The 24,641-nt window shown below is 37.6% G+C and overlaps 1 protein-coding gene across 6 annotated transcripts in view; it reads right to left on the minus strand.

Annotated features, from left to right (window-relative positions):
• The window catches only part of KCNQ1 (potassium voltage-gated channel subfamily Q member 1), a 363,861-nt gene that overhangs the window by 251,454 nt on the left and 87,766 nt on the right, over window positions 1-24,641 (minus strand). For 2 of the 6 annotated variants that reach the window (XM_074884925.1, XM_074884930.1), the window contains exons 3-11: window positions 21,356-21,482; window positions 19,543-19,621; window positions 18,478-18,574; window positions 17,719-17,859; window positions 7,496-7,606; window positions 4,972-5,067; window positions 2,580-2,708; window positions 1,463-1,604; window positions 116-142 (exon numbers count right to left, since the gene is read on the minus strand). In XM_074884925.1, coding sequence (XP_074741026.1) covers window positions 116-142; window positions 1,463-1,604; window positions 2,580-2,708; window positions 4,972-5,067; window positions 7,496-7,606; window positions 17,719-17,859; window positions 18,478-18,574; window positions 19,543-19,621; window positions 21,356-21,482 — 949 coding nt within the window. The remainder of the gene's footprint in view (window positions 1-115; window positions 143-1,462; window positions 1,605-2,579; window positions 2,709-4,971; window positions 5,068-7,495; window positions 7,607-17,718; window positions 17,860-18,477; window positions 18,575-19,542; window positions 19,622-21,355; window positions 21,483-24,641) is intronic. The other 4 variants (XM_074884928.1, XM_074884927.1, XM_074884926.1 and 1 more) reach the window with 3 other exon arrangements.

Consider the following 24,641-nt stretch of genomic DNA (forward strand, 5'->3'; position numbering starts at 1 on the left):
GGCTGCAAAAGATTTTTTAGAAACTATATGGCACTAGACACACATGAATAGCACCGCAAACATTACATTGTCAGAAGCTGGCATGCCACAGATAGAATTATTTTCCTCAACTTACCAAGCAATTTTAACATTCCTGTTTGTCCTGTATACTTGTAACAGTTTAGAGAGAGCAGAGCACAGATAAAAAAGAAAAAAGATAAGTGTCAGAAGAAATTAGAGAAAGTCCTTTTATTGAAAGCTATAGAGCTGATTTTTGAAGTGGCAGCAGTAGGCTGCCTGCAAATCATATTGTCCTTTAATCAACTCAGAAACTTAGTGATAAAAGGTGGGAGTTTACAAATCTAAGCATTTGTACAGTTCATTCATCGGATTGTTTTGAAGAAAGGTATCTGTACTCAAAGCCTGAGACACAGACTAAACTTAGTGCTCTTCCACCTTTTAACAGCTCTGTCATTTCCACCACCAGATGCAGTTCGCAATCATTCCTTAACAGAGGCCAAGAAAGAGTGGAAAAGCATGGATATTACAGAACAAGACAAGACAGAAGCATACCAAAAAAGTACATGGAAGGTGAGACCTTCTGCTTGAATTATAATATGCCTGGTGCCAGCCCACATTGCTATCTTATTTTAAAGGTCATTAAATTTAATCAGGTCAGCCAAATTTTTGAGGAGAAAAACACGTAAGTACTTAAGGTATCTATAATCAATAAAACACACCTTAAAAATTAAACCTCATTCTTGCTGCCAAAATTTGAGCAATACACATTAAAACCTTCTAATAAAAGTACATTTGTAAAAAAGCCACATTGTAAATTCAGAGTTATTTTGGAACTTCATTACAGCTAAAGCAACTATAACTAAGCTATTAATTATAAGGTGACTATCAAAGTCCTTTCTTCTTTTCCCTCATACTGTACCATTTTGTACAGTGACAGTTAATACAGATGGATCCACATTTATCTTAAGTACTTCTGCTTTCAAAATTTGATTCACAGCCTACTCCACTGAGCAGATGGCAGGAGCACACGATGGTTTCATGTAGCAGACTATGTTTAGTGCAGCCAAGACATGTCAATCGCTTTTGGTTGAGGTACAAGCACAATAGTAACACATCTTGGGTAAATTTCACATAGAAAAGCAAAGAACTAATCCCTACAGTTTCAATCAGTTGCAGAATTGGGGAATGTATGTGCCAGCCTCAGAGGCAGTAGCTCTTCTGGCAGGCAGAGATGACAAATAATCTCAGTTTGTCTGCAGTGGAGCACGCTCATTAAAGGAATGGCTGAATCACATCCAGACAAGCCGGAGACCGAAGTCAAAAAGCAAAGTATTCTTGCTTTAGAATGACAAGAGCTTGTTCTGTCCTCATCCTGTCTCCTACAGATGCTAAAGATGACCTGTGTGTAAATCACTAATAGAAGCCATTGCAGTTACTGGTATTTCATAATGGAATTTCTTACCAGAATTTTCATATGGTTCAAAACTGAAATCAGGTTTCCTGTCCTCCGTCACATGGTCGTAAGTGATGTGTGGAACAGTTAACATCCTATCTGGAGAAGAAGGCCCATTGTCCTTGTCTAACTTAAATTTCTTCTTTTTAACCTAAAAATACACATACATTAAATTACTCAAACCAAGCCACGTTTAGTTGTCTCTTCAGTAATGTCTTCAATAATAAGGCAGTCCCCAATGAGCTGTAACCAGTCAAAAGAGTGCCTGACCAATTACATTTTCATGATGCTACACTGCGTTTCTCAGTCAGACTGTCCACCATCCCACCAAAACTGGCTAATCACTAGAATTCTGCACATTGTCATTAGCAAATCCCTTGCCTGCAGTAAAAAAATCTGCTAGCTCTGTGACTGTTTACATAAATCAGACTATTCTAGAATATCTTTACCATTTTACGGATGCAATAAATCATTCAGCAAAAAGCAAATGGATATATTGCTACTGAACTCAGATGAACCTTGGATATTAGGGAAGATTTTTGCACAACATCCTTGTCTTCCAGTTTGAGATTACTGTGCAATACTCTTACAATAGCAAGGATGAAGTATTATGTAATTTAAAGATTCTGACAAAGTTTTTTAAACAAAAAAATTCTTAACTTATGGAATCAGTTGATATGAAAATAGTACCGCATATAGGCACAAGATGTCTTCACCACAGAAGCTTGGAAAACCACAAAATTAACAGCTGAGAGCAGCAGCAGTTTTGTTTCTTTTTTAAACCAATTAAAAGTTACAGTTTTGAAAATAGTAATTTATATTTTTCCTTTGCTTATAGTTTTCCAAACAACAACAGTAAGCTACTGGTTGATGTGCCTGAGTTAGCTCATTATTCCTCTTTTCCAAACCCATTAGACCTATTAAAAAAGTCAAGCTTGGGAACTGAAGCAAATTAAGTTATAGTTTAAAATGTTTGTATACTGAAAATCTCAAAACTGAAATGAAAATAAAACTCTGAAACCAAGTAATAATCTGTAAAACAAACACAACAAATAGTGTCTAGAGAGTAAACAAATTAAATTTAATTTAAAAATTTTAAATTACTGTAATAGGAAATGCTAATTACTGGTACCATCACTGATTTCTTCGGTTTTGGACTGGGTGACAGCAAATGATAATTTCTGGCAGGTTTTCGAATGTATATTTTCCATGTAGAAGAGTCTGGGTTTTCTGCTGCATAGCATCTCCATGCAGTCTAGAACAAATGTTTTAAGCAACAGAACAATTAATGTAATCAGATTTGTAGCTATTTGTACTACAAAGTAACTTCCAAGTAGCACATTAGTCATTCTTTATTTAATAGTATTCTTGAATTTCCCCACTGGAAACAAAATCAGCATAGTTTAGAATCCTTATTTGGTAAACAGAAACCAGAACTGGGCAAACCAGAAACGAAGATGAGTCTTTTCAAGTGCAACTTTTGTTCTCATTAGCAACAAACAAATAAGAAGACACAATTCTAGACTGGACTCAAAAGATTGGAGTTGAATTTCTTGCTCTGCTCCAGTTTCCCTCCCTGACTTTGAGCATTTTGCCTATTGCATCCTGTGCTTCAGGCTCCTACTCGGAAAACAAAAATCATCTTCCCTGACTCACAAGAGTACTATCAGAAAAAAAAAGCAACTGTGATGTGGTCAGTAGGGCTATATTCATACAAAGAAATAAGACTGAGAGCATGAGGGAATGGCACCAATGGTTAGCCAGAAGCCAAAACCCAAACCCAACCCTCCCTCCTGCCAACCACCAATGATTAAAGTACTATGTTCTAAGACAAAAAGGAGGAAAAGCAGGGCTAGGAAACAAGACCAACCAGAGATAAAACACTACTGCATTCTCTCTTAAATGTGTAGATATATCATCAGAGTTGATTAATAATTAGTCCCCAAATTAAAAAGGCAGATCCTCACTCACTACATGAAAAAAGGACACACACATACATACATAAAATCTGAAGTGGGAAAGGCCAGAAAACACTAGATGAAAGAAACAAAGCAAGACAGAATGACAGAGAAAAACAGACAGCAGTTGGAAAGTAAAGGATCAGACAATCACCATATAATTCCCACCATGGTTAGTAGGATACTGGAAGAAACAACTGGCCTCTAGAGGAAAACAAGAAGGAATACAAGAAAAAAGTATCACTCATCTCAGCTGTGTCTTGTCTTCTACTTATTTCATAAACTTCTTGGTTTAAAAATCATGTTTTTGTAAGTTATTTGTAGAGTAAATAAATTAGATTGGGCCTTTAGAAGTCCAAGACTATTAGTAAATCATAATTACCACTATTAAGAACAGGTAGTCAGCAACTCACTGTCTATCCCTCCACTGCTCCTTAACATTTCAGATGGAGCCAAGTAAAACATTCTGGACACGCAGTTTCAGACTTCTCAATAATTTGGGGTTGATTTCCCAAAAGAATCAGTGGGAACACTAAAAATCCATTCTGTGCAAAACCATACCTTTTTCTGACCATGCAATCCAAACGAAACACACCGAGTCTGAAGATTTTTGGCTAATCTCTGGCTATAACCAGAGCCCTAAATTTAAACCTTTTTCACATTAACTCTGGGACTGTTTAGTTTCAAGCATAAACTTTACAGTTAGCTACTGTTTCCATAAAGAGCCTGACCTGGAAATCCACATTCACTCATGAAGCTAGAGAAATAAGTCATAGGAGAATGCAAAAATGATACAGTTTAGGTGTACATCTAGATTTCTTTTAAAATGTGATCCCTGTGCTTCTAAAGCTCCATGCAGATACGGAGGGGGGGAGGAAAAGCTGAAAAAGCCTGGAATCAAACAATATTAATACTTCTCCACAGTGAAATGCTGGCTCCACTGAAGTAAAGGATAAAATCTCATTGACCTTACTGACACTGAACTGCAACTGTATTTTCAACAGAGGGGATCAAAATTTTTCGGCCTATCCTACACAAAAAGACTGATTTTGCAGAATCTCACTGGTTTCCAGCCACCTGTCCTGGAGGTGAAAATTTCAGATAAGATTTTCCTATTTAACATTCTGACTTAATTCTCCTAAATTTGAAATTTTTAAGAATTTATTTGTCACAAGGAGAATGAAGCATACCTGACATTTGTCTTTACAAGCAACAATGTATTTTTTAAAAGTACAATTTGCATTGAGCCTCCTGTTTTTCACTACTGCAAACATAGTATTTCATAACGTTTTCCCCAGGTAAATTGTTCAATAAGTACAGGATAGCCTTCGGTTTTGATTTTAACCAGCTGAATTAAACAGTTTACACTGATTTGGGAGAGAACTTTTCTGCTCATTAGTTTACATCAAAGGTGAGATTTCCAAAACCATTTAAAAGACTGCCATCTGTGCTCCTCTACAATTTTTAATGGGAATCAGGCATGGAAATACTGCCAACAGTTTTGAAAAAAACCTATAAATGGAAAGAAACGATAGTACACAAAATGCAGGAACTTGGTACCTGTATGAGAGAGGCGGCAGCTGGAATCTGACGGTTGAAATGTTTCTGTCTCTGTTTCTGTTGTACCTTTAGGGCAAAGCCTGAACCAAGAATTCCCTGTGGGAAGAAAGAAAACACAGATCTAATTTTTTTTAAGGGGGGAAAAAAGCACACATAAGCTTGCGAAATTATGTTGTATTAATAAACTTCTATTTAGCATCATAAAACCCAGCTAATTATTTAGAGGAAATGACTTAATACTGTTAAGTTTTTAGACTCAGTTAGTATTACTTGTTGAAACAAACTATGAATGCTATCATGCCCTGATCCAAAGCTTATTTAAGTCAGCTGGACTCAAAGGCTAAAGAACGAGCAGAAATGATATTTCAATACCCTCTAAAAGCCTCGTAAATGCTTGTGAAAGGGAACGACAGAATAGGGAGAAATATTAACCCGATGTGCTTAACTTCATTTTTATGAGCAATAGAGCTTTGGCATGGCATGATTCACGTCACAAGAAAGACCCTTTAACTGTAGTATGGTAATTTCTATTTCCATATGTTAACCCATGCTGGGAGGGTAGGACAAAGAAGAGGAAAAGGAATATTACAAAATGGTCAGGACTTCAGTGAGGCCATCTAATTCGCTCTCAGGACAAGGGACATGGACTAATGGCACTGTATGGTGTACAACCCGAAATAGCCTCCAAATGCAGTATAACTATTGGATCAAAAATTAAGTATAGAGCAAGTAATTTATATAATCATTTCCATAGCTATAATCATATTTAACAGAGGTTTTAGTAACACAGATAAGAATGAGCTTACATGGCTAGATCTACTCAACAAAAGCATCATTAATTTTCTACATATAGTAGTCAATATCTGAGAGCAGCCAGTGATCTTGGCTCAACCTCTAAGAACTATATTAATCAGCAAGTGTTTTGAAAGGAACAGGAAAGGCCCTTCCTATTATGTTCATTCAGTAAAGATCAAAGAGCTAATGATGCAAAACATCACTTATTTGGGAAACGAAGGATCATTGCTACATCCAGTACCTGTACCAGTTGTGTTTAGCCACAACAATTACTTTTGACTGATCTCAGCCAGCTCCCCCTTATTTAAAACAGCAACAAGGCAGCGTGCAATAGCTACTATGCTTATCAACTATTTACTGCTAGAGCTTCAAACCCTAAATTTCCCCCTTGGGCCAACTCACAACAACTTAATTTAATAAATAAAATCACACTGGTAAAGGGGTGTTTGTTGTTTTCCTTCTACTAACGGTAGGGAAATCTGACAGGTAAACATAAAAACATTGCTGTGAATGTGCGGCTGCTACACAATTATTTATAAAATATCTTTGCTGGCATTCAAGTCTGAGGAAAAAAAAACAACCAACTCTTCAGTCAAAATAGCAGCTTTTGGCATTTTTCTTATAGATCATTTCATTTACCAGATCTCTCTTCTAAAAAAGGAATAAGTGTGAAAGAGATTAGAATAAGGAGGGGTGAAGTATATGCTTTAAAGGCAAACTGATGTTGGAGAGTCTGAAAATCGACACTTAATTACCCTCCTCTGCAAAAGGTTGTGTACCTTTACAGTAAGCATCTGATTTTAAAAAGCCACTAGATTTTTAATAGTTATTATATGACGTGAAGAATTTTTGTGACAGTACTGGCTTAAAAGTATTCTTATCCATCCTGTACTTAACCCCACCACTTCCCTGTCACAACTACACTAACATCTGCTAACAAAACCGTTCATGTCACTGAACTGAAAAACTTGCTGAAAAAGAAACATTTTAACAGCACACTTCACTTTGTGCAAACATTTTAACAGCACAATTCAGGTGTGTTGCTAAACTTGTGAAAAAAATACCCTTAACCACCCTTGGCACTGAACATTTTGGGTTTTCAAACCACAGTCCAGGTTTCACTGATTTTCATTTTACCCTTGGTACTCAAGTGCCTTTTTTTCTTGTTAGAAAGTACTTGGGAACCTGTTTTCAGTGCAAACAAAGTGCCATAACACCTTTAAAAGCTCAGCCCTAGGTCACTTCTAAAAATGGGACTTTGGCCATGGACAGATGCTAATTTGGCAAAGATCTGCATCAGTGTCCCTGACTGCTTATTGTCTCTCTGCCAGTGACACTTTTTCGGCAGCTTTGCTAGAAGAATGATATGTACAAAAACTCTACAGTTCACCCTGGACCTAATCAGTTGAGTAAACTATGAGTGAATGCCTTAAAAAGCCAAAACATCAGTAAGTCACTGAGTCCAGAAATAATTAGCATGAGAAATAATTCCCTTTACACTTCTGAGATGGACAGAAAAAGTGTTTTGAATTAAACAGCTCTTTCTCAAATATATACCAAATCTCTTTCGCTTCTACAAGCTACGTATATTTTAACCACATATAAAAGTTTAATACAAAGCTTTCAGAACATCAGGTTAAATGAAAAGTTAAAGAATCAATAACAAAAGTTTCCTCTGACGACTAATAAGTCAACACCAAATTGCCAGCAAAAGCACAAGATAACCTACCGCAGGTAGTGCAAAAAATGAAATTGCAAATACTGAAAAACAAGATGCAATGGTCTTTCCTATCCAGGTCTGAGGCACTTTATCCCCATAGCCAATAGTTGTAACAGTCACCTGTGAAGAGAAACACACAGAGCATTACAGCAAGTATTAATGCAGCAGTTTGGGGTTGTTCTTTCTTCCTTTTTTATTTATTTTAAAGAAATATTAGTTGCATTCCTAACTCTCCCCATGACAGTCTGTGTGACATTAATGAAGGTAACTCTCCAGGTTTGCTTCCCCATCTATAATAGATGGAAAAAGGGAGAGGAAATTGAATTACAATAAAATACATGTTTAAAATCTTGTAAAGTAAAACCATTAATTTAAGTCTTCATGGCTGAGGCAACTTTACAGCGTATGAAGTTATTGGGATATGGGTTGCCTGCGCGTGTCATACACTTTCCTTAGGGGGAGGCTGACAACAGTTCTGAACTGCTGAATTTCTTTATGGGCAGGACATGGTTGCTGAGAGCATTACAGGGCTGTTGTATAGAAAGGGCATATAAATACTGTAACCATGGACTATGAATGGGGTCAGACATGAAGAATTCTAGAGAATAATATTGGTATAAATAGCAAAAGAAGCTGAAAAGTTTCCATGCAGTAAGGATCCTGAAAACATAGTCTAATGAATCACTAATTCATATAATACATCAAGAGCAAGAACAGATAATTTAATGCACACATGCAGGAAACATCTGTTCAGTTTGGGTAGTAAAAATTACCACCACAGTGATGTAGCATAACAAGGCTTAATAAGTCATTATTTGCATGAGCTCAAGGAAAGAATGGATTTGTTTGAAGCAGAAGGATACATTTGGCATCTGAGAGCAATTTAAATTCACCTATGTCACAAGCTATTGCTGAATTTGGAAATTAGAGAGATTTTTATCTGTGACTTTGAAGAAAGCTAACCCAATCAGAGCATGTGAAACCACATATGGCTCTCAAACAGTTGAAGCACACCTCAACTGCTGGCTCTTCAGATTATCTTCTGACAGTACAGGCTTCTGCTGCCCAGGACACAGAGGGTGTTAGTCCCAGGCAACAATATACACAGGCCATCCCCACCCCGTCCTGCAGTTGTCCCTGGCTCACCTGCCTGCTGTAATGCATAATACCCCACGCCTGCAGAACCGCAGGCAATGCCCACACCTCTAGGGGAGAAGGGAAGGGCAGATTTATAGAGGCAAGATGTTTGTTAAGGAGGTGAAGGATGGAGAACCTGGGTTTGGGGAAATAAAAGGTCATGACAAGCGCTTCAGGAAAAGCACAGCTGTCAGCCACTTTAATAATTGTCCATTTCTACTAAAAGATGAGACACCTGAGGGAAATGCTGGGGATGTAAGTTCCAACCTGAGCTGTACCTCAGAAACACATGAAGCAAGCCATCCCTACTCAAACTGGCCACCTTCTAAGCAACATCATTACGTGTCTGTCAAACACACGACAAAGGGACAGCTCTAGCTGCTTGAGGTGGTGATGTTAAAAGTTTATTGCAAGTTGCCAATACTCAAAATATTCAAGTATTAGCATTTAATTTTTAATACAAGTTTTTAAAATGTGACTTATTTCCAAAACTGTTTCACATCCTACAAAAGTATTTTAAGAATTAGTGAGTTAAGTACCAAAGTACCTTTGCCTGTATTCTTGAAATTGTTGTTGAAATACCACCTTAATTCAGGGTCTTATGCAGAACTGAAAGGATGACATTATTTCCTTACCTACACAAGAGGGTCAGTTTAAAAAAAAAAAAAAAATCCTAAATTCTTCTTACAAATTCCTGTTCAAAAAATATGGTATAAAAAAGGAAATATAATTATGGGAAAAGCGACGGCCTCCAATACCTTCATACATAAAAGATTACGAGAGAAGATAGTGGTTTTATGTCTCAGTTTTTAAAATATTTACAAATACTTGTCATTGAAAAGTTTTATCAACTATTCTGTGTTTCAATCTTAACATCATGTTGAAATATACACACTAACTAAAAATGTGAAAAGAAATGGGTGCTTTTGAGCTGACTGAAGTGAAGAAAAATTCATACACAACTAAGCAGTATTTGTCTCCCCTTTCCCACCACCCTCCCAACCATCCCTTCTGAATTGGTCTATACGAAGCATCAGTGACACAAGAAAAGTATTTTCTGTGCTGTTTGTTCAGAAGTTCTTTAAAAAAAACATTTTGGAAATTGGGTTGCAGATCAAAGTGTGTGTTTCAGTTAACATTCTTCTCTGCCCTCATAACTCTAATCCATCTACAAATGCATTGTATTCCAAAATTACATTTTCTTTATTCCCCAAGATATATGCTGTTGAAACCCTCCGTGCCAAGTTTCTGCCCTAAATGATTTTTTACAGGCAGATTATAACCCCCTAAAGAGTACAATACTAATTTTACAGTTGTAAAATAAGATCTTATAATGGAAACACTGACTCAACTTCTACTCTAGCATAGTAAATATGTTGGCATAATGAAATTAAATTGATACAAGAGCTCACACATTAAGTTTTCATTGAAAAGCAGCATGTAAAACTAATTGTTTTAATTAGGAACAAAATCATATTCATCCATTGACTATTTCAGAACTTTGATCTGATGTACATCACCACAGGCTTTGGTATTAAGACTAATCTTGTTCCTATTAAATATGCATCAATGAAAGAGGAAATACGAAGCAAATATTCACCCAGCAAGAAGAAATAGTAATGTTCATCAGCACTGAATAGGGAAGGGATTTTATTCAAGGCTATCAGGCTAAAGTGAGCCCAGCAAACAAATCAGGTGAATAACCATGCTCCATTGATGGAATCCTTGCTGTGTGCCTTGTAAAAATTTGGACAGTTAAACAGCTACAAAATACAAGAACACATGATTCGGAGGTATTAAAAAGGCAGACAACACAGGACTGAGGGAGCAAACATAAGCTAAAAGATTAAAAAAGCCAAGCATTAAAGCAAATAAGGGAAATACCTTAACTACCTTGTTTCTACATTTGCAGCACTGCAACTTCAAAATCAATCGCACTAGGTGTTGTTCTGCATACCGAATACCACTCAGAATTTGCTGAACCACTCGCAATACCCACCCTGATTAAATCAAGGAACCCAAGAACAACATCAGCAATATACCACAAACATCGACCAGCTCCCTGACTTCTTTGCAGTTGAAATATAGTAAACTGCAAAATGGTTTGAATGCTCTCCTGTATGCCTAAGTGTAGCAAACACGTGAGAAGCCCTTCTCTGCTTGATGTCTTATTCACTCAACTGCACTCGGGCAAGTTGAATATAAAGTAGAATCTTTCCAAGTTGCTGAAATCCATGCAACACAAGCGCAAACAGATTAGACACTCACGCTTTTATTTTACTGTGAAGTATGCAATCTGTGTAAAGCTAAAAAAAACCAACCCTAGTGATCTTCTGATATTTTGAATTCTTTTCCAAATGACAATCTTTTTCTTCCTTGTGCGTATAAGGATGTTAGAGGTAAGAACAGATTCACACAACAGGAATTCCATTCTGCTCCCAATCACCTCGTTGCAGCACTCTGAGAAGATTCAAGTTATATCCTTCAGATGAACAAGTTAAGAGACTATGGTCTACAGGACACAAATTGTTTGAAATATTGGAATTAAAAATGTAATCCAAAGCTGAAAAAAGGACTTCCTAGTCACTACTATTACAAACATTTTAAAGAGATGTTTGGATTCTTTTTCTTCTTAAAATTTCAAAGTCATTTTCATACAAGTTATCACTGCAGGCTCACACCATCACTTTCGATGCAGTTGAAGTACATAACTGAGACACAACCAGATCTGAAGGACACCGAAACACTTCTAATAACTTAGGATATGAAATGAAATGGAACTACACATCCAATTGCAAACACAACAAACAATATATTAACTTCAGTGTTATGGCTCTCAAATAACAGATCCTCAGTGCTGCCTAGCCATTGCTTTTGGATCTTAATTTAATACCTCCTCAAGATGTCACTTTCAGCCATCCATTAGTTCCGACCAAATTACTGGCCACTCTAAACCTCCTAATCAAAGGTGGCCCAAGCTAAACATCCCTGCTTCTGAGATCTCAAAGATAAAACTAGAAAACTAGTCTTAAAAAAACCCCAAACAACTAAACTGATTAAAAATAAGTTGGAGTCTTGAGGTCACCTAAATTTGCAAAGTCTGTTCTGTGTAATGAAAAAAGGGACCACAGCAGCTTTAACCAAGTCAGTAAGAATACAAGGGTTGAGGGGCTTTTCTGGTTGCTATTTCTAGTTTCTGGCTAGTTCAAGCCAGCCACATTAGGTCATCTCATTCACTAGCTCTCGAAAATGCAACATCTGAAAATGAATTGGCTTTCCCCTCATAGTTCCTGTTACGATGTTTTTCAAGAACCTAATGCTTTTCATGGTACCAGACATTCTTGTAGGCTCTTGTCTTCATCTCTGAAAGATGGGTTTCCAGCCTTGTTTTTCTGTTCCACCATTTCACGGTCTCAGTTTATCCCCCTCCCCTCTTCTGTTGCCTCACTCCTGCAGTACACACACCTGCATCACAGCACGCTCCAAAGGCTGCTGAATCCCTTTCTCAGTGTGTTTAGCCTCACAAATAAAAGCTGTTTTCACTTGTTCTTGTAAAATAGTCTATTCAGCCCCTGGATTATCCTGGTAGTAGTTCTCAAGGATGACAGGATACAGGACATAAACTTATATAAAAATAGGGAGAATTGTTCATTATTAGTATATGCAAAGTGTTGGGGTTCATCTGAGCATTTTTCCCCCCCTACAAGCACCCCTACCAAAATACAGAAGTAATTGAATTAGAGAAACATAGTCCAGCAAAAAGACTTAAAACCTCCCAAGAAGATGGTTATTTGATCATTTTTTTCATTTAATCATTATTATGATAATTTTTACTTGAAGTGAACAGATAATTTTAGATTTGAACTCAGTAATGAACATATACATGGACACAAGCAATAAAATTCATAGGAGATCCAGCAGCTTTGTATCCTGGCCTGATAATTCATCCATCGTCAGCTGTTTAGATTTTACAGTGCAGCAACCCCCACCTTCTCTGGGAGGCTGCAGCATGCCAGCCCTTCTCTGCTCACTGATCAGATGAAGGGGAATGGTGGAGGTCTGCTGGCCAAGTCAACCGCCAGCTCTGCTGGTTGGACTTGATCTCACCCATGTCCAGCTCAAGCACATATAGGTCTTAATCTACAGTAGAGGAGTTTCTCTTATCTAGACCTTGCTCAACAGACCAGTTCTGTACAAAAAAATGTCAGAAAAGGAGCCACTTGAAGCAGTACCTATATCTGAGTGTGATGTTGAAGGAAGGGCTGGGGAAAGCTATCAACATGTGCAGATAGTTTGACCACAGCTTCTGTTTGTGGAAATCCTGCAGCTATTTCATTTCCATTCAGTGTTAGTACTATATCACACCTCACAAAACATAGTAATTATACTGAAAAGAAACAGCATTATCTAGGTACAACAAGGGGAAAAAAGAATGCTTAGGTATGTACAAGGTAGCCAAATATGTTAGGAGGAAAGCTTTAAGACATCTTCCTATAGGATAATTCTAGCCATATGACACAGGAAAATCAGAGCGAAGTTAGTCTTAGCCTCCCACAGACCCAATTCAAGAGAGGCACAATTTGTGCTAATTATTGAGATATAAATGAAATCTAAATTGCTTAATTATAATTATTTTCTCTAGATCCTGACCTAGAAGATGATCTGTATTTTGAAATACTTTTTTTCTCATCCAATGGAAAATAACTGTTGAAAATTTCGGGATTCTTCTAGACATAACTTTTTCCCTAGCTCCTTGCTATCTTTTGATAGAGGTTTAAAGATTTGGGAATTAAGAAAATAAGTCCCGAGAGTGTTCCCTAGATACAGAGAGAATATCTACATCTGTACTTTTTAAGTAGGAATTTTAAAAGGTTTCTCCACATCTACCCCACAGATCTTCATTATGAGAACAAAATGTAGTTGGAACTGCTCATGGAGTTAAAGCTCAGAGATGAGAAGGCAACTGCAAGATGCAGAGATTGCATGCAAAAAGCATTTAAAAATACTAACCCTTACATCTTCCAACCCCCACTCCAAAAATTCTTAAAATAACCAACTCCCCTCTCAAAAAACCCAAACACTTCTCATCCTAAAAATTAGGGGAGACACACACAAAAAAAAAGGATATAACAGGCCTGTAGTCGGTATTCTTGACTTGTAAACCACAAAAAGAATAAAAATGAAGTGTTGCCTTCTGTCTAACATTGTGTACAGTCCTCAACAGCTTTTTTAATTTAGAAGGGGGGAAAAAAGGGTTCTGAATAACACAAAATCCCTTTTATGTAGCAATTTTTCAATATTTATGTTCAACTATTTATAAATTAAATCAGATCTGTTCTAATTTAGCAAAAGTTCTATGCACGTGTAGTTTAAAGTGGCATTTCCTGCAACTTTTCAGCATAGCTTTCCCACAGTTTTGATTTTCAGTTTACGTTAAGCACATACTTATAGGCTTCACTAAATAGCAACATGGTTTTATGTATGCTTACAAGTAAGCAAACTTACCAATGTTTTGTTGAATTTGGTCCTTGGTGAGAAAGCATATATCGGTGAGTTGAAGGAATGAGAAACTCTTAACTAAAGCTGGTACTTGCAGACAATTGCTCAACCCAACTCAAAGGAACGGGCACAGTGTAATATCCATGCATGGCTATATTCAATAATTGTTTGTGGCAAATAGTGTTCGTGATCAAAGCGACAGTTAGCACAATCTGCATAATGGTTTTCCTGGAGGATGTTTGTTCAGATGTGAAGGTTGGAAACTGTGGATCACTCGGTGGATATCAAAAGGAGAGCTCCCCTCAGTCTGCCCGAGGCATGACTGCATTTAAGGAGGGGTGGGGGGAAACAACAAATACGAACAAAACCCAAACAAAGAAACAGAGACAGTAAGACAATAATGCTCCCTGAAGGTGGTCATCTCTGACAGATTCGGTGAGATCTTATTTTTTATTTTTTTAGCTTTTTTGGTTTTAATTCTTGTTTTTATTGTCCAGAATCTATACTAGGTCTTTAAGACTGTTAGTCTGGACATGAAGGACAACATAAGCAGAGTAATTCTGAATACTGGCACTGGGGAGCTGAGAGATGCATCATGTTACTTGTATTTTACTCGCAAATATTAAACTTGTCTTTTGAAAGACATACAGATATGCAACCACTGACAGAATTATCTGTACGACATTCACTGCATTCAAACCCAGCAATAATACAGACAAATCTTTATGCCACAAGGTAACCTTAGGTTTCTTCAAGAAGCCCATAAACTGGAATGGTAAATAGCTACAGCCCAGAGTTCTCAAGGAAATTCAAATAAAGCCCAGGAGGCCAATTTACATATGGAAATGGAAAAGCAATATAGATTTATAAATAACAACAATGACAATGACGAACATTTAATTAAAAGTTATGTACCCTATGGGTATGTCTATAGTCAGCAAAGCACAGTAATATAAAAGTACCCAATCCCAGATGCAGTTTAGTTGTGGCAACACCGACCTTTTATATGGTTTACTTTATGCTGTGCTACATACTCTATTGCTGCTACCCAAAGAACTTGTTTAGCAGTGTAGACATATGCTGAGATAAGAAAAGAAGGGCGATGTTGTAGAGTGAGAAAGGGGGTGTGAAAACGTCATCAAGCACTCTTTTTTTAGAAGTATTCTCTACTACCTAAGGTAAGTGCACTTTCAGAGAAGGGAGATCAGCTATGTTGCCAGACAGATCACGTATCTAAGATGGTGTTTGAGACAGGAGCTGTGAATTATCCTCTTCTGCGTGTCAGTTCAAAACAGACTGAGACTGGTTTTCAGTGGCCAGTATTTGTGGTGTTCAAGCGATTCTGAAAATTCTGGCTAAAACATAACCAAAACTTTTGAGACCTAACATTTTGAGAGGGTTTTTGTATGAGTTTGAGACCTTCATTAGGAAGCATCCCAATACTTAATGACGTCCTAGTTATTGTCCTAACTTTACAAGGCTTTTTCCTAGTACAAAGCAAGAAGAATATTACAGGATCAAAACACCAGAAATGGCTGGACCTGGATCCATTTCAGTTTTGCTTTGCTAAAACCTTTGAGGAGTTAGCAGAAGTATAGCATCTGCATTTAGAGCAGAACAAGGACATTGAATTCTATTTTTAATATTAAAGAAATTACATTGTGGGTTCATTGAATGCAGTCTCACATTTCAGGTTGCATGCTGCAATGTAATAGACGTTATAACAGAGAAAGAATATTATCATAATTAAACTTACTGATTAAATAAGTTTATTGCAATTAGAAAGACAAAATAACTGGTATGCCTATTAAATGAGCAAAAATTCCCTGAAAGGAGAATATTTCAACATCCTGACAGATCGTATTGCTTCCGTGGAAGGTTTTCCTGTATTTTCAGTAAGCCAATCTGGTCTGTCACATACTCAATTTTTAATGCCAACGCCAATGACAGCATGTGTTTTTAAACGCAGCTACATCTGCCACTGTTAATTACCAAGTCATCTGACCGCTGCACTGGAAAATAAAAATGCCGTGATGACTTGAAAGTATTGAAAAGGCTACTTGCCAGAAAGCCACTTCCTTGTGCTACGCAGCAAGTTTTCTGATCCTAAGAGAGGCTGTATTTAACACGGCAGACAGCAAGACTAATTCTGCAGCAGATCTTAGTAGCAACCTAAACAAAACCTGTTGTATTCAAAAAAGGCTACATATGCATTTCAGCACCAGGAGACCTGCAATAGACTTGCTCATCGATAGATCTTTCCTTCCTGAAACAGCAAGTGGTACTGTTTGTAGAGAGAAGACTATACAAGCACACACACACAGATGTTTATTACAAATATTTCTTAACAAATACATTTCATTAGTGAAACAGAGGTGTTAGTCCTACAGTTCTTGTACATAAGACTTACCAGTAGTTTCATTTTTAATGAAAAAAGAAACAATGCCTTTTGATTTAAAAAAGCAAAGAGAGGACTCTAAAAGATCAGAACATTTTGAAAATGCAAGCATGGAATCATTAGCGATGCCTATACGTTTTAAAGATCTGTAGTACTTAATGATGATCGTTTGTTTTATTAAGCTACATACAATTAAAGCAGATAAAAACAAGTCATTGCTTGAATGCTAATGATAAGGAAAAACAGCTTCCAGAAAGTACCTTTCTTTGAACTGTAATAGGAAAAGGAAAGGGAAACAATTACGGACGGAAAATCCCAGAACAGAGCAGCCAACCTAATATTTGCATATCATGCAAGAAAAGGAAGTGGGAATTGTTACTAGCAGAAACAATTAAAACGTTTACTAAAATATAATCCCAGGATAGAGCTGCCAAACTAGTAAGTATGCATAATAAACAAAAATAGAGACACAACTGTCACTATCAACAGCACATCTTTCTTGCTGTTGATAGTGACAGTTGTGTCTCTATTTTTGTCACATCTACACCAAAGAGTGGCAGCACCTTAGGGAAACCTGAGAAATCTCTGAGCAAGATGGTATGTTGACATAGCACAGACAAATGCCACATAAGGATACCAAGTTGGTTCCAAAGCAATATAACCACTTTAAAACAGTCCTGTGCCTGGATTTCTTAAGTATTTCAGATGCTCCTTGCTCTGAAATTAGTCCGTTCTGAATAAACAGGGAATTACTGCCCCAGGCTGAATTGCAAACCATACGTATCTATCTAAAAAAAAAAAAAAAAGGGACCAAAAAACACCCCCAAACACACACACAAAAATCCCCCAAAACGTAGCCCTGATGTAGCAAGACTCTTGCTGCCTTAGAAGGGTGAACCCTACCATGAGAAAGGTAGCAAGAAGTAATCACTATAACAGAAGGGAAGACAGGATAAAGAAATAAGAATGTTTCTACATCTTGTATACATAATTTGATCACATAAGACTATAAACACCAAATAAAACTACTGATCATCTATAGTATTTTCTCAGTTCCACAGAATTACAAAACCAGAAAGTGTACTGAAGCAGTAAGAGGTCATTTCAAACTGCTGTTCTTACTCCATGCTTGCTTGAACTTTACTCCACATCTGAAGGTGTTAACTACTTTTAGTACATGTGAAATTGCTATACTTACTACTCCCCACCACAGGGCATCTGCATAGCTGCCAAACTCTGTTTCTCCAGAATCATTTACAGCATCTTTTTCAGCCAGGTACACAAAATAAGAGGAAAAAATCAGGCCCAGAAATCCAATGTAGAGTGTAGTTATCAGTTCCTGCAAAGAGAATCAAAATAACGGCATTATTGAGACACTTAAATTACCTACCACTGATGTTTTTTAAAAGATAATTGGAACAGAAGAATGTAATTTCAGCAATTAATAAACATTGACACTGACTCTCAGCTGTGCAAATTAACAAAAAATCCACTGAGCTCAATGGTGAAAGAATTTACACCATAGCTGATGACTTGGCCCAGCACGCACACGTCAAACACAGAGTCAAAACAACCTCCTCACTTGAAAGTGTGACTCATTAACCTTTTGGTCACCAAAAAGTAGTTGGGTAATTTTTTTTCAGACATTCAAAACAACTTTGGAATTTAGAAACATATTTTTAGAAATATTCAGACTACTTTTCAGAAGTCTCATTTTCTCTGGTTATGTCCAACTACAAGTCAAAAGTTTGCCAAAGTGGAGGTGTATATTTTTAATCTTTTAGGAACTTTCTGTCCCTTGAACAAGGCAGAAGAACCATACTTGGTTAAAATAAATGACTGCCTGCCTCCACACTAAATATATTTGACATCATCAGCATGTCTGCATACACGCTGTTCTGTATATAAGGACTTCTGCATCAATTATTATGCCATTCCTCAGAGTACTCAAACTTACTTGTCTGTGTATGAACACTACTGATCCCAGCAGCCTCCATGTACCACCCTGACGGTCAACATGCAGCATTCGTAAAATCTGCAGAAAACGGATGCCCCTGGAACACAAGTTTTATATAAATGAGGAGACTAAAGATAAAAGAGAAGAAATAGAGGTGGAGAGGGGAAGTCTGTCTCTTCCAAGGGACTGTTTCAGGAGAGACATAGTATTTTATGTTGGACTTAGCAGCCTGTCTCTTTTCACTCCATTCACCCATCTTTCATCTTGTTTGTTATGAAGAGAGCGTGGGGAGATTGCACAAGAGAAGGACAGACCTTTGTACATATGGCTAGTAAGGATAACTCAAGGATTCCGGAATTTTGGACACAAACTGTGAATGCTCTAGAAATCATTCATCAACTCATACATGACCTGCTTGCCAGGATGGGAAACAACATAGAAAAACAGCTAACTAAAGATCTGAATTCCCTCCTCACCTTTAGGAATTTCAGAGGTAATTTGAACTAGATGGTCCAATAATATTTTAAAATATTCTTTTTATGAAAGTCACTGCAATCCTAGAGCATCACTGCAGCTAGTGTGCAGAGCACAGTACTCTGCTGTGTACCCTCTCATTTAAGAAAGCCAAGTGACATGACCCTCCTGAGCACAAGGTGGATTCAGTCCATTAGGAATTCACCACTAACCTCAGGCATTTTACAAAGAAGCAGCTTGAAGACATCAGAGACATGACCCATGAAAGCGATGTGATAAAACTGAGCCTAGAAACTAAACCAGGATTTGGGTAGAATCCACCTAGCTGGGCAAAGGGGACTGAGTTATGTGTACCTTTGTCTTCACCAGACATAAAGGCATTACCACCAGACAACACACAAAATTTCATTTCCCCTACACTTAATGGGATCACTGTTTCACACCCATACATGATTGGTGATCTGCTCTGTTACATGGCTCTGAGCAGTGACTCATTTTCTCCTGCAAGAACTGAAACAGGAGGTAAAAAAAAGAAAATAAAAACCCCACCTTACTCAGACAGCACTATCTTCTTTTATTGCATATAATTACCTGATAGCTGAGGTTGCAAAGACTTGACCTTTAGAACCCACACAAAGAACTATCATGGAAGCAACGACTACAATTAAATCTGGAAAATAAAAGTCAATTGAAAAAAATTAGTTAGCAGCATCTTCCAATACTTCTGCAAGACTGTTACTAGAACCAATGCCAATATTACTTTAACAATTTGAACAGTCACCCCAAATTAAGATTTTTTGTTTGTATATCACAAGACCTCTACTGTAACATATAAAGAAAATATAATTGTGATATGATAGAAAGGTTTTACTGGGATGGCTCCAGGATGGCCACATTCTAGATGAATGGCGAGCGATATTGAGTTACTGCAAAGCAGCCTCTGCACCCTGGAATCCTGATTAGCTGTAACGCATAAGGAATTTCAGCAGTTTCTACCTATTATCACTTCTGTGTATCTTATTTTCTCTGTTGTTTTAGACAGTATTTTATTCACTGACAGAGGTTTTGGGGTTTAGTTCATATATGGAAATTGCCTTACTATTATTTCATCTGTCCAGGTCTAAAAGTGAGAGAAAAATTGGAATTAGTGTATAAGTGTAATTTACTTTAAATTAGTCATTATCCTAGGATGGTACTCTAAATCCCTGTGCCTCAGGCCTAGTTAATTTTGGAAAGGAACTCTGTATTTTGGAGAATTAAATAGTTCTTGATACATATCTGAGAAAGTGGAATTTTGTTTTGCTTTCCAAGCTGAGATAAATTGGGTGATGTTTCAGAACCCCTAGTGTTCTAGGTCTCAAGAGAAATGGATTGTGAACAGAGTGTAAAGATATAGTCAATGCCAGTTTATAGCTGCAGTCACACCTGTGATACAGTTGTTATTTATATATATATGCACAGAGAAGCCAAAGTATTTTATGATTGTAAAAATACCCAGATACAAAATTTTGTATTTTATATTCAACAAAATTTAGATAGTTTATGAAAAACTATATCCTCTACTCAACAACAAATAATATTTCCGAGTAGAGGGAGAAAACTGTGTCACAGGACAAGAATTACTATGCTTCCATAACAATACTCCTCTTCCAAAATCTGGTTTGTTTAATCCCACTTATATTTTAAGTGCTTCAGGGCAAGGGTCTTTACATAGTTCTCTCAATATTGGCTAACAAAATACAGATTGATTTTGGATTTTTTTTTTTCCAGTGAAATTGTTAAATGCCATGACAAGCTTTCTAAAAAAAAAAAATGGTTTGTGACATATATGGAACATATGGATGTAATTTCTAAGAACACTGAAGTCATGGTAGGAAGCCAACTGCAGTGGGAAGGGAAGTCAGGTACCCAGTTCCAAACGCATCACTGAAATTTTAATCCAATAGATACACAAAGCAACTACAGTGCATCTATCATGCTCCACCATGCAGTACGTAGCTCAATTAGAGTGCAAAATAAACTCATAATTATTCAAATGGCTGCTGAGTTAAAAAAAAGGCCTTTCGGTATCTTTAAAAAAATACAGTTGTAGCTATTGTACAGTGTCTGGGAGCCTGAGGTCACAGGAGACAGGACTGTGGCCAAGACTTAATTCTGGCAAAGCTTCAGATCACTTGTGAAAAGAAAACACTCTGCTCTTCTGGAGAAACAAACCAAGCTACATTTGTTCTCAGATGACAGTGCCATGGATTCCTGAAAGGAAATTCAGATCTACATTAATGCTAATGACAAGAGCTCTTGCTCTAACTTGGCTTCAACTACTGCAGAAATTCCACTTCTCAAAACTTTCAAGGACAAGTTTTACTCATTGTTTACGTCAACTTTGCAAGCTGTGCATACTCACCAATGATTGAAATAGGCTTCCTAGCGAAACGAAGCCTTCCCCATATTCCAACATATTTACTGCGGCATCCTGCTGACCATAACCGAACCACATATTCTGTTCCAAAGAATACCACTAATACAATTTCCTGAAAGAAACAGACAGGGAACTAGATTAATTCTCTACTGTATGTCTTTCCTCTTTTTTCAGAATGTATTAGAAAATGCTAAAATGTAACATTTGGAAGGTGAAAAAAACGTCAACTATACCAAAATGATCTAAAGTAACATAGAAAAACTTTTAAGAATAAAGAAAGAAAAGATTAAGAGCAAGTTTAAATACTTTAATTGCATGCAGTTTGGCTTGTCTACACGTACTAAAACTGAAAACCATTCTGTGCAATTCACTTGGTCTAATTCAAACAAAAGGTTTCCTGCGGGAGCCAAAGAAAACAAGCAGAGTCTGTTTTCAGAAGATGAGTATTTTGCTAGCGTATTTCATTTCGGGAAGAGGTGTGTTTCACATTCCATTTACTGTATCAGCTTAACCTCCCACTTATTTATACTTTTTCAGGCTTCCTTTAATCTCACATGGATTGAAGAAAGATTGCTAGTACCCACTACCAGTATGTCAGTCTCCAGGTGCACTAAAAACTCTCAAGTCCACCTTTCCCAGCCTCTTGTCAACAATTAGAGACCTCAGCAGAGACAGAGATCTAGTCCTGAAGCACGGCTGCTAGCAAGCTACGTGTTAACCACAGACCTACACTAAGGTATGACTTTGGAAATGCCTTCAAAGTGATAGATGTCAAAGCCATCTGACATTCGTGTTGATTAGGCAGAGCTACAGCTATGCTGTATTTGGAACTCAGTCAATGCACAGAAAAATCTTGGTTTTCTGCAGACTGGTTGAGCACGGCATACTCAGCAGAGTTGCCTCGAGTATCAGGGAGCTGCAATACAGCCTCATGGGCCAACCTGAATAATAACTGGTCACATTCTCTATCAGAGCCACTAGCAAAATCTACTAAATGGAATGGTAACAGTGGCTTGTAATTGAAACCACACAAATCACGATGATGTATGGAAGGAGTAACGCAGAGAAACCAGTCCTAAGGTATCACAGTCACATAGGATAATGCAGATGAAGAGAACGAGCTGCTTATTTCACAGTGTCATTTAATATAAGGAGGAACTGCAGGGAAGACAACATGCTGTGGAACATTTTATCCAGCCCCCTCACATTTCTGCAGGGTTCACTGCTGTTTTTCATAACAGATGGGCAAACAGGACTCAAGATGGTACCTATGGCTATTTTCTAAATTAACTGAAATGATCAGGATACAACCCTAGTCCAGTCAAGATGAATAGGAGTCATATTATTAGCTTAAAAAATGCTTGGGACATTGCCCTGAATACAGAGTAAAATAATAGGTCTGTATACAGTAAAAAGAGCAGGAAAAATTTACGAATCAGTTGACTTCACTGTAATCTTTTTGTGGCTCTGAAACGCCAGTCTCCTGATGGCATAACAAACTGTTCATCTCGGGGCACTACACCGTTGAAGTTTGACTCTGAGACACTTCTAGAAAAGGCAGGAGAACATTAGCCAGGAACCTTTCTCTTAGTTTGGACAATCTCATAACCTGTGCAAGATGTCAGATAGAGCAGAACAGCTATCACAATTGTTTATAGTCACTTGTTGGATTTTCAAGATATAATGAAACTGTCCAGATCATTGGTTGTAACAAATACGAAGTTCAGACCCTTTGACCCAGCCAAGATTTTCTTCTGCAGCCTCATTCTGAAAGGATCCACCAGAACCCTTCACCTTTTTTTTTTTTTTAAATTGGACTATTATTGAATATTCTTCAGTAAAATAAAGTCATAACGAACATCATAAATCTAAACAGCATCTGGGGCAGACGCTTTAAGGAAAGCCTGTGCGTTATGAGAGAAGCTTTAAACACAATGAAACTCTGCCTTTAAGTGAAATTGGACAATGTCATTTATGAACCTACAGTGAATGGTAAAATTATGAGCCCTGCTTTACATGAGGTGCTGTTGAATTGTAACAGCAAAATAAAGCACCAGAGGCCACCTTTTCTGAGCAGGTGATTGCATTCATTTCACAGACATGGTCAATAAACTCTAATATCCAAGTACTCTTCTGTATGCAGAAGGTTACTACATCTCCTTTCATCACTACCACGGAGGAAACTCCCTCAACAAAAGACAATAGCAACCATACAGGGAGCAAAAACTGTCCTTCATTCAAAATAACTCATTTGAGGAAGGGATGTATGGCCTCACATCATATGTGATAGCACAGATAATACTGTTCAGATATCCCCAAGAGCAAAAGAACAACAAAAAAATTAGCTTGGTAGGCAAAGAAAAACCTTGAGAAAAGTTAATGTTTTAGCACAATGAAACCACAAACAGCACTCTGACCAGGCACCGTGGCCTTGTCAGGATCACAGTTTCAGTTTTATAGCAAGAAGGTAGAAAGTGAAAGCCTGGATTGTGCTTTAAAGAAGCGTGTATTCTCTGCGTAGGAAATTTGCATCGGAGTTGTGCGCGTATGTTTTTTAAAGGCCCTGCATGGTTCATTGGCTAACAGGCACACCGGCAAGTATGCAAATGGGGGCTGTCCCAAAGACAATGCGACAGACACGCAGTCAATGGTTACTGTCATCCAGCTCTTTGCGTGACATGCAGACAAGCTTAGAGAACATTGATTGTCCTATAGACTCCGGTGACTGGAGGGAACGACCAGTCGGCTTACACCAAGACACATTTTTCACTCCTGACGTTTTGATAAAGGCTTATTGACCTAAATGAGACCCAAGTTATTCAGGGAACATCGGGGGCGAAAGTGCACAAGCTGTTCTTCATGGTCATACACAAAAACTCCAGGTATCCATTAGCAACTGGCAAATTCCCCCTCCCCTGCCCGTGGCTATGTGACAGACAAAAGTGTTTTTAATATCTTGCGATGCATAAGTCTAATAAGTAGTCTCCTGGGGGTGGGGGAGGCTGACGAATGTCTGTTGGTACACACTTGTATTAGCAGCCAGAAACTTGCAGACAAGGAAAAATTACATTAGAAAATTATGCCTTCCTGAGCTACTAAACTATTGCCCATAATTTTCCCAATTAACAGCTTAACATGAAACTTTACATTAACTAGGAGGCCAACCTGATCCTTAGTTCATTTATGCTGGTAGTAACTAGGGCTAATTCCATTAAATAGGAGTTACCCTGGCCTCACACCTGAGTTGCACTACAGGTTCATTTGGTCCACT

Source organism: Strix uralensis, chromosome 15, assembly GCF_047716275.1.
Source record: "Strix uralensis isolate ZFMK-TIS-50842 chromosome 15, bStrUra1, whole genome shotgun sequence".
In the NCBI taxonomy this organism is placed as follows: Eukaryota; Metazoa; Chordata; class Aves; order Strigiformes; family Strigidae; genus Strix; species Strix uralensis.